Source organism: Berghia stephanieae, chromosome 12, assembly GCF_034508935.2.
Source record: "Berghia stephanieae isolate SIO BIC M18660-M18661 chromosome 12, UCSD_Bste_1.3, whole genome shotgun sequence".
NCBI lineage: Eukaryota > Metazoa > Mollusca > Gastropoda > Nudibranchia > Aeolidiidae > Berghia > Berghia stephanieae.
Window position 1 is genome coordinate 14,777,307 of NC_088371.1, and position 15,230 is coordinate 14,792,536.

General features: G+C 33.1%; 1 protein-coding gene across 1 annotated transcript in view; it reads left to right on the top strand.

Annotated features, from left to right (window-relative positions):
• Window positions 1-15,230, top strand: part of LOC144958410 (uncharacterized) — a 42,723-nt gene that overhangs the window by 128 nt on the left and 27,365 nt on the right. Inside the window, exons 2-9 of the mRNA XM_078890417.1 lie at window positions 968-1,164; window positions 1,996-2,064; window positions 4,027-4,150; window positions 8,099-8,290; window positions 11,347-11,465; window positions 12,131-12,225; window positions 12,737-12,823; window positions 14,125-14,321. Coding sequence (XP_078746543.1) covers window positions 1,009-1,164; window positions 1,996-2,064; window positions 4,027-4,150; window positions 8,099-8,290; window positions 11,347-11,465; window positions 12,131-12,225; window positions 12,737-12,823; window positions 14,125-14,321 — 1,039 coding nt within the window. The 5' untranslated portion in view covers window positions 968-1,008. The remainder of the gene's footprint in view (window positions 1-967; window positions 1,165-1,995; window positions 2,065-4,026; window positions 4,151-8,098; window positions 8,291-11,346; window positions 11,466-12,130; window positions 12,226-12,736; window positions 12,824-14,124; window positions 14,322-15,230) is intronic.

The following is a 15,230-nucleotide window of genomic DNA, read 5'->3' on the forward strand; positions in this document are numbered from 1 at the left end:
TTCACAGAAATATTCGTTTTAATGTTGAGTTATCAAAAATTAGTTGTTTTTTTTTTTTCTTTCTCTCTCTTTTAATCCATTAATTTTCTCTTTTCTTAAATTTTTACCTCCTTTATTATCCTTTTTTAATTTTCGACTTGGGCCAAACAAGACTTGTTCAACATTAGGTACCGATTTGTGATATTTGTGTGCCTATGTGGTCTTGTGGTATGACACTCGCTTTCAGATCGGAAGGTCCTGGGTTCTAGCCTCGTTCTGTGCATAGTTGAGTCCTTGGAAAAGGTTCTTTACTCACATTCTCTCATCTTACTCGGGTGTAAAAATGAGTACCTGGTCGTTAACAGCGTTGTCTTTGTCCGAAAAAAAAAAAAAAAAAATATCGCCTAACAGGCATCATGTCACGTCTATGTGTTAAGTGTTGCTGTTGGTCAGGGACCCCTTGTAAAGCGCTTCGAGCACGTTTAGTAAATATTGCTCTATACAAAAGCTCAATTTTATAAGGGTCCTCATCACCAAATGCTGAAAAGGTTGTTTTTGAGTTCTTACTCAAGGAAAAATATGAGTTGTCAAAAAGTGGTCTGAAATCAGGGTTCTCTTTAATAATACCTTGTCAACCCCGATTTTTTTTGTTAATGAGATGTAGCAAGAGTCTTATGAGAAGGAAATCAATAAATAGTTTTTGACCCACTTTCTCAAAACTATTATAGCAGGATGTGCTAGATGAAGAAAAGTGAATTTAAAGTTAAAATAAACAAAGAGATGACATTTTACTTTTTATCTCATTAAGAATATTTATTATTTCATTTAAATAAAACAAAACATGTTGCCAAAGTCTCATACTTTTGGCTGTAAATTCAGTGTTCACCATCTAAACCATCCTGATATAAATAGCGTTTTAAGGCAGTGAATCACATTTATTGGGAATTCTTTTTTTTTTTTCTTATTTTAACTCGTCTTACACCACCAGCCTTGCTCAAAAGACCAAGATGGCTAACTCCCCCAAAGAGAATGCTTGGCTGTACCACGAGATTGCAAGCTGTTTCCTTCAGCTGCATCACTATCAGTTTGCCAGGGATGCTGCTAGCAAGTCTTTCCATGCAGCAGCTGAGATCAATGACAGTCTGTACCAGTTGCAGTCGAGTGTTTTGTTGGGCGCTATTGAAGGTATGTTGAAACAATGCATGATCTTTTGATATGTTTAAAAAAATGGATATTATCATTATTATTATTATTATTATTTATTTATTTTAGATCTTGAAACATCAGATATCCATTAAAAATGTTGTCACAAAGACTTCTTTTGTGCGATGAAATAAGCATTTGTTGTTATTGAAACTGATATAAATTCCAGCTCCATGAGCCTTATGGCTCTGAATGACTAATTAGATCTCTCTTATCTTAAAAAAGGATAATTTTTTTTCAATTGTGCATTTTAAAAAAGTAATTCTTTTCTTATCTCATTTTGCTATGAATCTATTATCTAAATATAGATAGATAATGATATTCCGGAATTAAAGTTCAGATTTGATATATTTTGTTTTATATAATTGATTATTTCCATTAAAAGGGGTCCCGATAGCTTAGTTTGTATAGCACTCGCTTCACACGCTTAGGGACCGAGATTGATCCCGGGATAAGTCGAGATTTTTTTCCGACTTCCATGTCTGTTAGATCAAGTAGAGTACTAGTGATAGGCTAGTGTTCTATCCAAAAGATAACAAGCAATTGTTGTAATCCATTTCACTCTATTGAAATAGGATAAACTCCAACTCCATGCACCAAATGGCTTTGAAGGACCACTTTTTAAATTATTATTACCATTAAAACTACTGAACAGTGTACCTGTAAAATATGAGTAAACAATAATCTTAATAGCCATGAAGACACAATAAATCATAGTCATACTTAAGTTAGCATTTTGCCATAGGCTTCACTAGATACCTCAATCATATTATGTGCTATACTTTTCCTGAGATATTTCCCTCTTTTCTTCAGTCAAATTACAAAACTTTGAAAGAGCATATGGAAGTTTTGAGAGAGCCATGGACCATGCCAGACTCAGAGGTAAAATGTTCATTTCTTTCATCTCTGTTTAGATGGATAATATATATTATATATATATTATATATATATATATATATATATATAATATATATATATATATATATATATATATATATATATATATACATATATATAATATATATATATATATATATATATATATATATATATATATATATATTTATATATATATATATATATATATATATGTATATTGTCTTTTGGCACTGCTTTATACTTTATTCCTTTCATTTCTTGTTATTAATAACATAAGCGCCTGCTCCCATCACTTTTTTTTCAGCTAGGTGATGGTATGTTGTTTAAGAAAATTATGAGCTTTAAAGGAATACACAACTTTTTTTTTTTTCCAGATGATAGAAGAGCACAGCAGGCAATCACGGAGGCTCTCGCTGAAGTCAATCATAAGATTGCAGGGGAGGCGAAACTCAAGAAGTTGTTGCAAGAACAAAAAGAACGAGAGATGCTGGAAAAACAATTGCAACAAGAGCAGGAGAAGGCGGAAGCTGAAATGGAAATTCAAAATGAAACTGAACCTGATGTAGCTAAGGAAGGTGAAGTTGAAGGTGAAGGGAGTGAGGGGTCAGCGTCGGGTGTAGCAGACTCTGCCAGGAATACTGGGGAAGATCCTGAACTGACTGGGCTTACCGCTTCAGATTATGAAAACCAGGGAGAAGAAGGAAAAGAAGCTAAGCATGAAGCAGAAGAGGATGGAGAGAAGAAAAAAGAAGGAGAAGAGACACAAGGGGTTGTCGATGATGGGAAGAAGGAAGAGGAGAAAGATGAAACAGATGGGAAGGCTGGTGAAGGTGAAAATGAAGATAAGGACAAAGGACAAGTTGACAAAGAAGATGGAAAAGTTGGGGAAGAAAATGCTGAGGGGAATGTAAAGACAGAGAATGAGGGAGATGAAGGTGAAAAGAAAGTTGAGGGTGAAGGACAAAATGAAGATAAAGAAAATTTAGATGTTAAGAAAGAGATTGACAGTGAAACTGCCAAAATATCTGCTGAGAACACAGAAAAGGTTGAGCAGGAGAAAACAAAAGATGAAGAGAATAAAAATGTAGATACAGAAAGTAAAAAGGAGGAAGAAGTTGTTAAGAAAGAAGACAAACAGGAAGAAAAGCAAGAAAAAGCAGAAGAAGTAACAGTGAAAGCTAATACCGGAGATGATGGAAAAAGTACGGAAAAAGAAGAAAAGGAGGCTGAAAAAGAAGCTGTAAGTACTGAAGAAAACTTGAAATATGAGCCAAAGAAAGAGGAGAGTGAGGAAAAGGAAGAAAATTTGAAGAAACCTGATGTAACAATTGTCGTTACTGAAGATACGAGTAAAGCAGATGCAGAGAAAAAAGAAGAAGAGAAGCCGTCCAAGAAAGACACAGACAAGAAGGATAAAAAGCAAGAAAGTAGCAAGAAGGATAAGGATAAACTGTCTGCCAATGAGAAAAGCTCTGATGAAGGAAGTGACATTACCTACAAGGCTACACCCATTACTCAAGTATTTAGATATTTTTTAAAACAATAATTAAAGGGGATAGTTCTATCTCTTGTTTAAGTCCAGTTTGGCCCACTTCAACCAGACGTGACTGAAAATAGTGATGAAGGCTTATAAGTATAATGTCAAGGTCTCAAAACGGCTGAAGGAATGGACCAGATACTAAAAAGTCAAATTATAATTAAACTGGTCAAAAATATGAAACGTTGGTATTTAGCACTGTAAAATATAATATGCCTTCTCCTCTATAAAGCATATAAACTCAACTTAAGCATGATATTTCTGGCTACAAATTCCATTTTCAGCATCTTAATCATCCCTACTTAATACCGTTTTGAGACAAGGGGTCACATATACCAAAGTCATCAAAATGAACTAGAGAGTGTTTTGCAAGTCTTTACTTTTTTCATCTTTTAATAAATTCCCCTTGATAATTTCCAATATTTTAGGAGTCTCTGTCCAAGAGTTTGAATGCCGATGACAGAGGAATGAGAGATGGATTGAAGAAATCAGTCATGTCATTGCATGAAGCTGTCAGGGAATCTGAGACAAGACAAAGTCAAAGGAAAACAGGTAGGTTTTTCTTGTTTTGTTTTGTTTTATTTTTGTTATCATCATTGTCATTCTCACTGTGGACAGATTTGTGTTGTCCGTTTGTTGCCGTTCTTTCTCATCAACACCATCACACTTACAACAGACATGCATTGATACAATAAATGATATTGCTATATATTCCAATCCTATTGGATGGGAGATTTAGCCATAGTAAGAGTTGTCCCCTCCTTGTCTAAAATGAATAAAATATGAACTGTTAAAAAAGTACATTTCCATGAATTTATCATATTTATTTCCCAATCGGGTCATATTGAACCAAATTTCCATTTCATACAGTACAAGTTGTCTTTTTGGCAATTGTTATGTACAAACAGCCTTACAGTAACCATTCCACCACCTATAGGCAAGTACTACGCCAGATCTCATTTTGATTTTGTTGAACCATCATTGCCTCATAATATATTTGCTATTATGTTACAGTAAAATTGGGTTTTTCTCAAAAGAAAAGGGGTATAAATTGATTTGTGTTTTTACATTATTCCAGTAGTGTCACGAAGACTTTACAGATTGTTTAGTGAGTACAACGTGGATTCCCGCTCATTATATAATCAAATAACTGTTTCACTCTCTCCCTCTTTTATAACTGGATTATATCTGCGATATCGATGAAAGCTACTTTTCCCATTTTCTTGAACTTGAATGTAGTATTATTAATGTATTAATTGTGTTGTAGACACAAAGTGAACCCATATCGATAAAGAACATTATTTTAAATAAAATAATGACTTTACAGTAATAATTAGTCGAAGGACTTGATTATTTATATCATTTTATTTATTGCAAATTAGAAGAAAATAATAGAATGTCACTAATTTATGAACATTGTAGGTGTCTAGTTTACCGCATTGACCCTCTTGTGCCAGAGACTTTTGTTTTCAATTTTTTAAAAGGGGATATATTCAGAAATGATGTTTTGAGGAAAAAGTGAATTGTGGGGATCTTGACCAATGGATTTTACACTTGCAGTTTGAAAAATAATAGTGTCAGTTTTTTTTAAGGGGGTACGGTACATCTTTAGCTGTCAGAGATACATTGCGAAGTTGAGAATAATTATTACCAATAATCAGTTCAGTTTTTGTAATTTTTTGAGTGACCAGTGGAAAGTTTTTTATTGAAAGATTGTTTCCCTTACAAATAATGTGCAAAAATAAATGTGTAACAGTTGTTAAAAAGAACAAAGTACCAAACACCAAACGTTTTGGGCTCAAACCCTTCTTCAGGAAATAACCCCCCAAATTTATTTTTTTTTAAATTGAGCATATATAAAGCGCAATATCCACTAAACAAAGGATCCCTGGCCAACAGCAACATTTAACATGTAGGACGGGAAATGACGCCTGTAAGGCGATATTACAATTATTTTGGACAGACACATTGCTGTTAACGGCCAGGTTCTCATTTTACACGAGTAAAGAACCTTTCCAATGATTCAACTATGCGCCGAACAAGGCTCGAACCCAGGACCTTCCAATCCGATAGCAAGTGTCTTACCACAAGACCACATAGCTACACAAATATAGTATTATATATCTTTAAATCCAGACATTTTAACTTCATATTTACCAACTAGAAGTACCTAATATTGGCTGCCATCTCTCTGGATTAAAATTGATGGATTAACGTTTTTGCTGTTTGTGTTATTGGCTGAAAAAGGGTTTTTAGCCCAAAACAATCGATCTGATTAAAAATTGTTTTTTGATTATTGAATGTTCTATATTCAATTTTGCACCTTACTTTTTCCAGTCCACAGCCTCTAGCATCTTAGTATTCACTTTCCCTTCCAAATATCTCTTTTTCTTAATTACTGATCATACCGATCAGAATTGATTATTGATCTGATATCCTCCAAACCCATGTTTTTTATATCACAATTATTTAATTTTCCTTTCGTCATATCATTATGATGTCCATTAACATTGAACACAGCAATCTGTATTAGAATACAGCAAAACTTTATTATACCACTATGTCTTGAACCTTTGTCCCATTAATTACCATTTGCTTGGCGGTCAATACATATATATATATACATAATCCCATGCCGCACTCTCTTCAAAACAACTAACCAATCAATATAAGACTTCATATTTTGATCTTTCTTTTAATTGTTGTTTTGTTTGTTTATTTGTTTTTTCATTTAACATTATTTTGAGAATGCCAATATTGAAAATGCAAGTGTTTTAGTTTTCTACCTTTAGATTCTTTTACCCTCTACAAGCAGGGCTCACAAGCAGGGCTCAGTTTTACTCTAAACAAATATCTTACCATTTTCACTAGGAGGTAACTGTGATGCAACCTGGGTTGCAACCAATAAAGTCTGAGTCTCACTGCTGTTACTGCTGTCTTTGATAAAGTAATAAGGTCTGTAATTATAGCCAAAGAAAAGATAGGAGAAATTGCGATGTGAGATAAATTCTGTTTTCAGACTTCAATTTTTTAAAATGTTAATGAAATAGCATCATTCAATATTTTGGATTATTGGTTTCATTATGTTCCCCAGTGACCTTTTAATGAATATTTGATCTATTTCCAAAATACAGTTTTGTTTCATTAACAAATACATAGTTACATTGATTATGATAGAGTTTTGTCTCATAATCATTTATATCTGTTTAATGTACATTATATATATACGAAATTTACACTTATTCCGTTTTGATTCTTAGTAAACTATAAACATTTATTTTTTTACTACTGACCATTTATTTTCTTCTAATTAATGCTTTGTGAAATGAGCTTGAGCTTGTGGTTGCAAATATTAATTGTAATTTTTTTATTATGTATCACACATTACTACAAAGAATTTCCGAAATGATGAAATAAATTATTGTTGAAATTATTATTATTATTATTATTATTATTATTATTATTATTATTATTATTATTATTATTATTATTATTATTATTATTTATTATTATTATTATTATTATTATTATTATTATTTTATTTATTATTATTAGTATTAGTATTATTATTATTATTATTATTATTATATATTATTATTATTATTATTATTATTATTATTATTGTTATTATTATTATTATTATTATTATTATTATTATTATTATTATTATTATTATTATTATTATTATTATTATTATTATATTATTATTGTTGTTGTTGTTGTTGTTGTTATTATTATTATTGTTAACATTATTTTTATCATTATCATCATCATCATTGTTATTATATTGAACTTATAATTGGCTTCAACAGTCCTGATGTCACTTCCCTCTTAATGATGCATTGTAACTTAATAACTGGTTCTAAACTATCGGAACATGGCGGACAGCCTTATGAAATACTTCTCTGACGAGCATAAAAGTGTATCCAGAGGAGAAAACATTATAAAACTGATCATGCTTTCACTATTATACATTCTGGTCACATGACATGTGAAAAAGTTCTAGCCAGCATGAAGAATTAAAAGTACCGATTTTCTTTGTTTAGAACCAAGCTGCTCGTTGCTGGGCAGACGTGACATCAGACTATTGAACCCTATTGATCCATCACTTGCAAATTCTTTAAATATCATCCCATATCTTTATTATTTTTTTTTTTTATCAGTCAACATAATTTGTCTGATTCCACCAACCAAACTATTTGTTAAAGGGAAAAAGGCCATATGAAGATTGTTATCTTGGATCTCAGTATGTAACTAAATGTTAAGGGATGAAATGATAAATACCATTGACAATGTAAAAATGAATTTTTATGAAAAGCAGGCCTGTATTTTTCCACCTGGGTTTTGTTTTTGTTTCCTTGTTTTTCTTATTCGGGAGGGGGGTTAATACAGATTTTCCTTGTGATTTTGCTAAATAATGAAGCTCTTTTGATCTATTTCAGAATTTTATATTTCGGTCATTTATCTCGTATTGTTATTGCACCTTTTTCTCCCTGCCAGAAAATATTGAGGCCAGCACAAAGAAAAAAGTGACAATTTCAGATGAGACAGAGGTAATGGATGATGACAAAAAGAAGAAAGATGAGGAGGAAACAAAGAAATTGAAAGAGGAAGAGGAGATTCCACAAGAACCAAGAGGCAAAGATCGCATTTGTGACAAACTCGAAGATGAATTGGTCGTCATGGAAAAAGGTACAGCGTCTTTTGTCTAAACAGCAGTCAATACAAAAATAAGAAGAATATTATTTTTTCTGTGCCACTTGTCAAAACCTTACATACATCCATTTAACATGTTTTCATGAAGTAAAACCCATTCTAGTCAATGAATTATGGATTTATTTTTACTCAAATTTTATCAGATAATATTAAAATATATATAGTATGATGGTTTCATACTTCTTGTATTTTTTTAAATAGCACTTTCTGTTATGGTCTCCTTCTATTCGTCTTGCGGTATGCTGCGCGCCGTCGCACTTAAGTGGGGAGAAAGGATAAAACCAGTGGCGCACCTCGCTTCAACGTCATTCGCCTCCCGACTCACGTCGGGGGCAATCCTAATTGAAATAAAACTATTAGATAGTAAGATTTAATAGTGTGTTATTTCTGTTTCTTTATTTGACAGGTATGTTGAAATTTTATTATTAACATTGTCATAAGCATTATTATTATTATTATTATTATTATTATTATTATTATTATTATTATTATTATATATTATTATTATTGCTGTTGCATTTATTGTTTTAATTATTGACATCGTGATTTCTTATTTTATTCATATCATTTCCATGGATTGTTAATGCCTTTGTGTAATGACAGTAAATCGAATACGTGCCAGTATAACTTGTATCTGTCATGAGGAAAATACTTAGTCTATTTAATTGATTACATGAGTGCTAGCAATAATCTGTTTATCACGATTACAAACTTACCACGATCTTTATTACTGGTGATTTGTAAATAATATCGGCCTACTCTAATGTTGTTGGTATAATTATCCTGTCACTGTCACATCCCTTCCATCTATCCATCTATATCTCTCTGTATCTATCTATCTATCTATCTATCTATCTATCTATCTATCTATCTATCTATCTATCTATCTATCTATCTATCTATCTATCTATCTATCTATCTATCCATCCATCCATCTACCGACCGACCTACGGACCTATCTATCTGTATACTTACTAATCTGTCTGCCTATGCACATATGTACCCATCTTTATATATTTACCTTTTCAATTACTTAGTATGAGATTACAGTTGGCTACATATCAATCTACCTAATAATCTATTCAACTATCTATATGCCTGTCACCTGATACACATATAGGCATAAGTACCTATTGTCTGACTAGCTGTATGCTCAGTTATTGGTCTGTCTGTCAAGCTTTCTTGGTCATTAATCGTTATAGCTGTATAATGTCCTGATGATGCCCTGCATCATAGAATTATACCAAACTTCTGAGATTGTTGGTAGTGATTTATATCTTATGCTTTTATGCTTAATGATGTTGGCATATTCGATGCCATTATCTCACTTGGTAAATATTCATGTTTATTCGATTATCATTATATTACTAATTTTGGCCGTATCGCCACTCGACTTACGTTGAGGGCTGAGTGCCAATCTTCATTTTCTATTCCATTATATGACATGCATTGGCCGTATCGCCACTCGACTTATGTTGAGGGCTGAGTGCCAATCTTCATTTTCTATTCCATTATATAACATGCATTGGCAGTATCGCCACTCGACTTACGTTGAGGGCTGAGTGCCAATCTTCATTTTCTATTCCATTATATAACATGCATTGGCCGTATCGCCACTCGACTTACGTTGAGGGCTGAGTGCCAATCTTCATTTTCTATTCCATTATATAACATGCATTGGCCGTATCGCCACTCGACTTACGTTGAGGGCTGAGTGCCAATCTTCATTTTCTATTCCATTATATAACATGCATTGGCCGTATCGCCACTCGACTTACGTTGAGGGCTGAGTGCCAATCTTCATTTTCTATTCCATTATATAACATGCATTGGCCGTATCGCCACTCGACTTACGTTGAGGGCTGAGTGCCAATCTTCATTTTCTATTCCATTATATAACATGCATTGGCCGTATCGCCACTCGACTTACGTTGAGGGCTGAGTGCCAATCTTCATTTTCTATTCCATTATATAACATGCATTGGCCGTATCGCCACTCGACTTACGTTGAGGGCTGAGTGCCAATCTTCATTTTCTATTCCATTATATAACATGCATTGGCCGTATCGCCACTCGACTTACGTTGAGGGCTGAGTGCCAATCTTCATTTTCTATTCCATTATATAGCATGCATTGGCCGTATCGCCACTCGACTTACGTTGAGGGCTGAGTGCCAATCTTCATTTTCTATTCCATTATATAACATGCATTGGTCATTCGCCTCCCGACTCACGTCGGGGGCAATCCTAATTGAAATAAAACTATTAGATAGTAAGATTTAATAGTGTGTTATTTCTGTTTCTTTATTTGACAGTGTCGCCCCTTCCTTAGAACCAATCACGACCCTGAGCATTGCGCGAGAAAAAAAAACTCAGCATATCTCTTGCGCAAAATAAGATCTTGTTTTGTTCTATCACTCCCTCTTCATTCATCCCAAGCCTCAAGAAGCCTGCCACGCTGCCTGCCAAAATAGCGGCACTGGCAACTACACACATCTCATTCTCAACAACAAAAACTACACCTCATTATCAAGAAATATCTCGCCACCAAACCTCTCAGAACAACTCCATACATCCTCCCTATCAAATCTCTCTCATTTACTCCATCGACTATATTACACCTTCCTCATTAAAAACTACACGTAACTTGAAGAAAACTACAAAGAGGCTTCATTATTGTATGTACCCCCTGCAACCCAAATAACAAGATACCACAATAACAAGATTATTACATATATATATAATAGAAGCATCATGTTACTGTTTATAAATGACTGGTCACAAATATGAACCTTTGTTCAACCAACAATATTGTCCATATTCAACAGAAATACCATGCCTGTAAGATAAGATTAGAGTTGAGTTTTTCTTTTTTCTTTTGTTTGTTTTTGTTATGTTTTTGTTTTTTTGTTTGTTTTTGTTTTTGTTTTTGTTTTTTTTTTGGGGGGGGGGGGGGGGGGTGTTTCTCGGTATTGGATACGCTGCAAAATGTTTTAATGCAATGATCTCCACTATGCCCTTTGTAAAAATCAGAATATGCTGACAAGCAATTTGATGATGTACTCAAGAGAGGCAATGAAGCGATGAAAATGTTGAAGAGATTAAAGAACATTGACGGCTGGTCCAAAAGAAGATTGATGAACTTTGCAAAAGTAAGGATTTTGTCTTGAACTACAGCCTTTGCCTTTTGAAAAAAAAAATTATAGATAGGGGCAGCCTGCTTTTCAGCATTATGGTCTATGCTTTGCTCACAGAAGGTACCGAGTTAGACTACTGGCCGAATTGTGTTGCCTTGATCAAGACTCCTCACCCTAGCTCATTTTGTCACATTTGCACTTGTGTTATTCCAGTTTTCCATTGGGATAGACCCTAGAGACAAATTTCCCCATGGGGAATGAATAAAGAGAATTTTATTTTTATTTTTAAAATGTATCAATATGTGATCCATTGCCTGAATCTTGTAATTTTTTATTTAAATTTTTTTTTTTGTGGTAGGTGGGGGGGGGGGGGGTCTCTTTTTAAAATCCCCATACACCTCTTTATAAAAATAGCAAACAATACATTTTCTTTTATAATTCCTGTAATGATTAAGTACTTCTTGTTGTTATTATTATTGTCGTTATAGTTGTTGCTACTGTCATTGCAGTAGTCACCATCATCATGAGCATGATTCTGATTATTGTTATCACCGTTATTTTTAAGATTAATGTGTTTTTGAGATTTGTAATAAACACTTTGTAAGTTAATTATAAGTTGCATGATCGCAATATCAAATCTTGCTTTTTTTAATTATGTTTTTTCTTTCAAAACTTCTCAGTTGCACAGTTTCATGGGAAGTGCCAGTTCTGAGAAACAAAATTTTGATAAAGCCAGGATGCATCACAACGCTGATCTAAAAATTGGAGAAGTCATGTCAGTATTACTCATTACATCTACCAACTTCGTCACATTCATTCTGTTTAAATTCGTTTATGTATTAGAATTTATCTTTACATCTAGAATCAATGGACCTAAGTCTTTTTAGTCTCAAATTTTCTGGGATGTCAAATCTTCAGTATTTCCGATTTTTTTTTTTTGATTTTTTATTTTGTTTTTTTTTTTTTTTGTTATTGGCATTTAGGATTAGATTTGCTTAAGTAATATAATGTATTTTGATACAATTTTTGAGTTTAAAACTAGAGTTGTTTGTTTATTTGTGTGTTTGGGGGGGGGGGGGGGGTGTTGGTTATTTGTTGTTTTTTTTTGGGTTTTTTTTATGGTGATTGGCTTTTGAAATTGAATTGTTTAAGTAAAGCGATGTATTTTGATATAATTGTGAGTTTTAAAACTAGAGATTAAAATAATTAAATCCCTGGTATAGAATAATATGGGAATTTTTAATTTTATATCTTTTTTGATTTTACAATTTTCCCTGCCTTTCCAGTCAAAACAATTTCATCCAGTCTAGAGCCCTGGAACATCTTGGTCGTACTTACATATTTGAGAAAAAGCATGAAAAAGCTTTGGAATTGTGAGTACTCACACCATTCTAGGTTTCTTAATAAAATTGATTTGTTATACAAGTACAGTTTAGATGAAAACATGCTGTTGTTTACATTTCAGATCAAAATTCTTTGGCTCCATGCATGATAAACCATTTTTTCTTTCAAAATGAGTTAAGGTGAAAAATATATTAATCATCAGTCATACCTTATCTACTACGTTTTACAAGTTTGGATAAATAAACGTTCATTCAACGTTTGTTCCTTCAGCAATAAAAATGTTGAATATTTCATATGGTACAGCAAAACCAAGGACTGATGTATTGACTGATTAATTTATTTAATGTTAGATTAATTGACCAATTAATAATGATGATAATATTTGGTGTCGAATTGCCACAATTGTAACAAATTGAAAATGAAATGAATATGTTTATGTTGTGTATATCGCACGTGTGAAAGAAAGAGAGGAAGGGAGAGAGAGAGAGAGAGAGAATAAGTAGGAGTGTAATATATGTTCAATGTTATAGTTATCATAATATAACGTTATAACAAGTGTAACTGAATGAAAAATTGCTATATTTATGGACAATAAAGATCTATTATTATTATTATTATATATTATTATTATATATTATTATTATTATTATTATTATTATTATTATTATTATTATTATTATTATTATTATTATTATTATTATATTATTATTATTATTATTATTATTATATATTATTATTATTATTATTATATTATTATTATTATTGGTAGAAAAAAATTATTCCATTTTATCGAAATACACTGATAATAAATTATTGACTTCCGTGAAACTGCTTGATTTTTTTCAGCTGCATTATATTATGGGTTATCAGGTTGATACACAAGTCCTTTATTATTTTTCCTGGTAAAGCCACAAACCTAACTGTTTCCACTAAGAGAGCAGTAAAATTTGGATACCAAACCAATCAGGTTGTATATTGGCTTTCATCTGATATTGATCTATTGACATCTCAATGAGACCATTTAATCCTTGAGATAAAATTATTTTTGCCCTAGTCCTTGCTTCATGATAAGATTTATGTTGGCAGCAGCTTCTAATAGTCTCTCATTATAACATTATGACAATCTATTTTGGCAGCAAAGTCATTGTCTCATTTGTGTAGTCATGAACCCCCCTCCCCAGCTGTGTCACAATACAACGTTCATCCAGATGCTAGGGACCCTTTTTAAAGTGCTTTGAGTACGATTAGTGGATAATGCACTATAGAAATACTCAAGTTTTTATTGTTTGTTTTTGTTTATGTTTTTTTTTTATCTATATCCATCAACCAGCTTTGCCAGAAGAGCCCATCTCCCGAGAAACAGTGAAGTGACAGCCCGCCTCTTCCACGAGATTGCCAACTGTTTCTTCCAGTTGAAAGCCTATGAGTTTGCCAAGGATGCTGCCATGGTGTCCCTCAAGGCTGCCAACCAAGGAGGACATTCTATGTTTCAGCTACAGTCATCAGTGCTTATTGGAGTTACTAAAGGTAAAAAAAAGAAAGAAAGTAAATCTACAAATTTATATGAGACTGAGGAATACGGTATCAGTAATGGGCTCAAGCCTTTTTTTTTAACCTCTAATCCATTCAACAGTATTTGGATAGCCAAGTGTGTTAGATATTGCAGAGAGTAGTTTGACTAGCATCTACTTCAAAGGATAACAGTTAGTTACTTCTATCTGCTTAATTTCTACAAACTCAGGCTCCTAAATTTTGAAGCTTTTAAAAAAAAAACAACAAAAGACAGTGATAAGTATTTTCTGGTAGATTGCAGATTTTTACTTTGAAAAGTTCATGATCCCTGTCTTCAGTCTGTTTTCAATCATTTGTGATATTTTTTAACTATGTTACAAAACTGTTTATACGAGGGCTCTTTCATAATTAACCGAAAAATGCCTGTAAAATCCGCGTTTTTTATGCTATCAACAAAATTCTTGCACGTGTTCATACCTTGACTCGTCCTTCATTTCTCTACGTAACAGCCAAGTCTGTCGACACACTTCTGCCAACGCCGCACCATGGAATAGATACCCTCTCGGAAGAAATTTCCGTCAAGGTTTTGTAGCCATTTCCACACATGGTCAACAAGCTCTTCATCGACATCAAAGCGCTTTCCTGCCAGCTCGCGTTTCAGTGGCCCAAAGAGGTGATAATCAGATGGTGCGAGGTCTGGACTGTGTGGTGGGTGTGGCAAAATCTCCCATCCATATTTCTCTAGCCAACCTTGCGTCACTCGTGCTGTGTGGGGTGTAGCGTTGTCGTGTTGCAAAATGACCCTGTTGGTCAACTGCCCTGGGCGCTTTCTGCGAATGGCCTCCCTAAGCTTGTCAAGAGTTTGGCAGTACCTTGCAGCATTGATTGTTTCTCCAGGTTGTAAGGTTTCGAACAGAATAACAC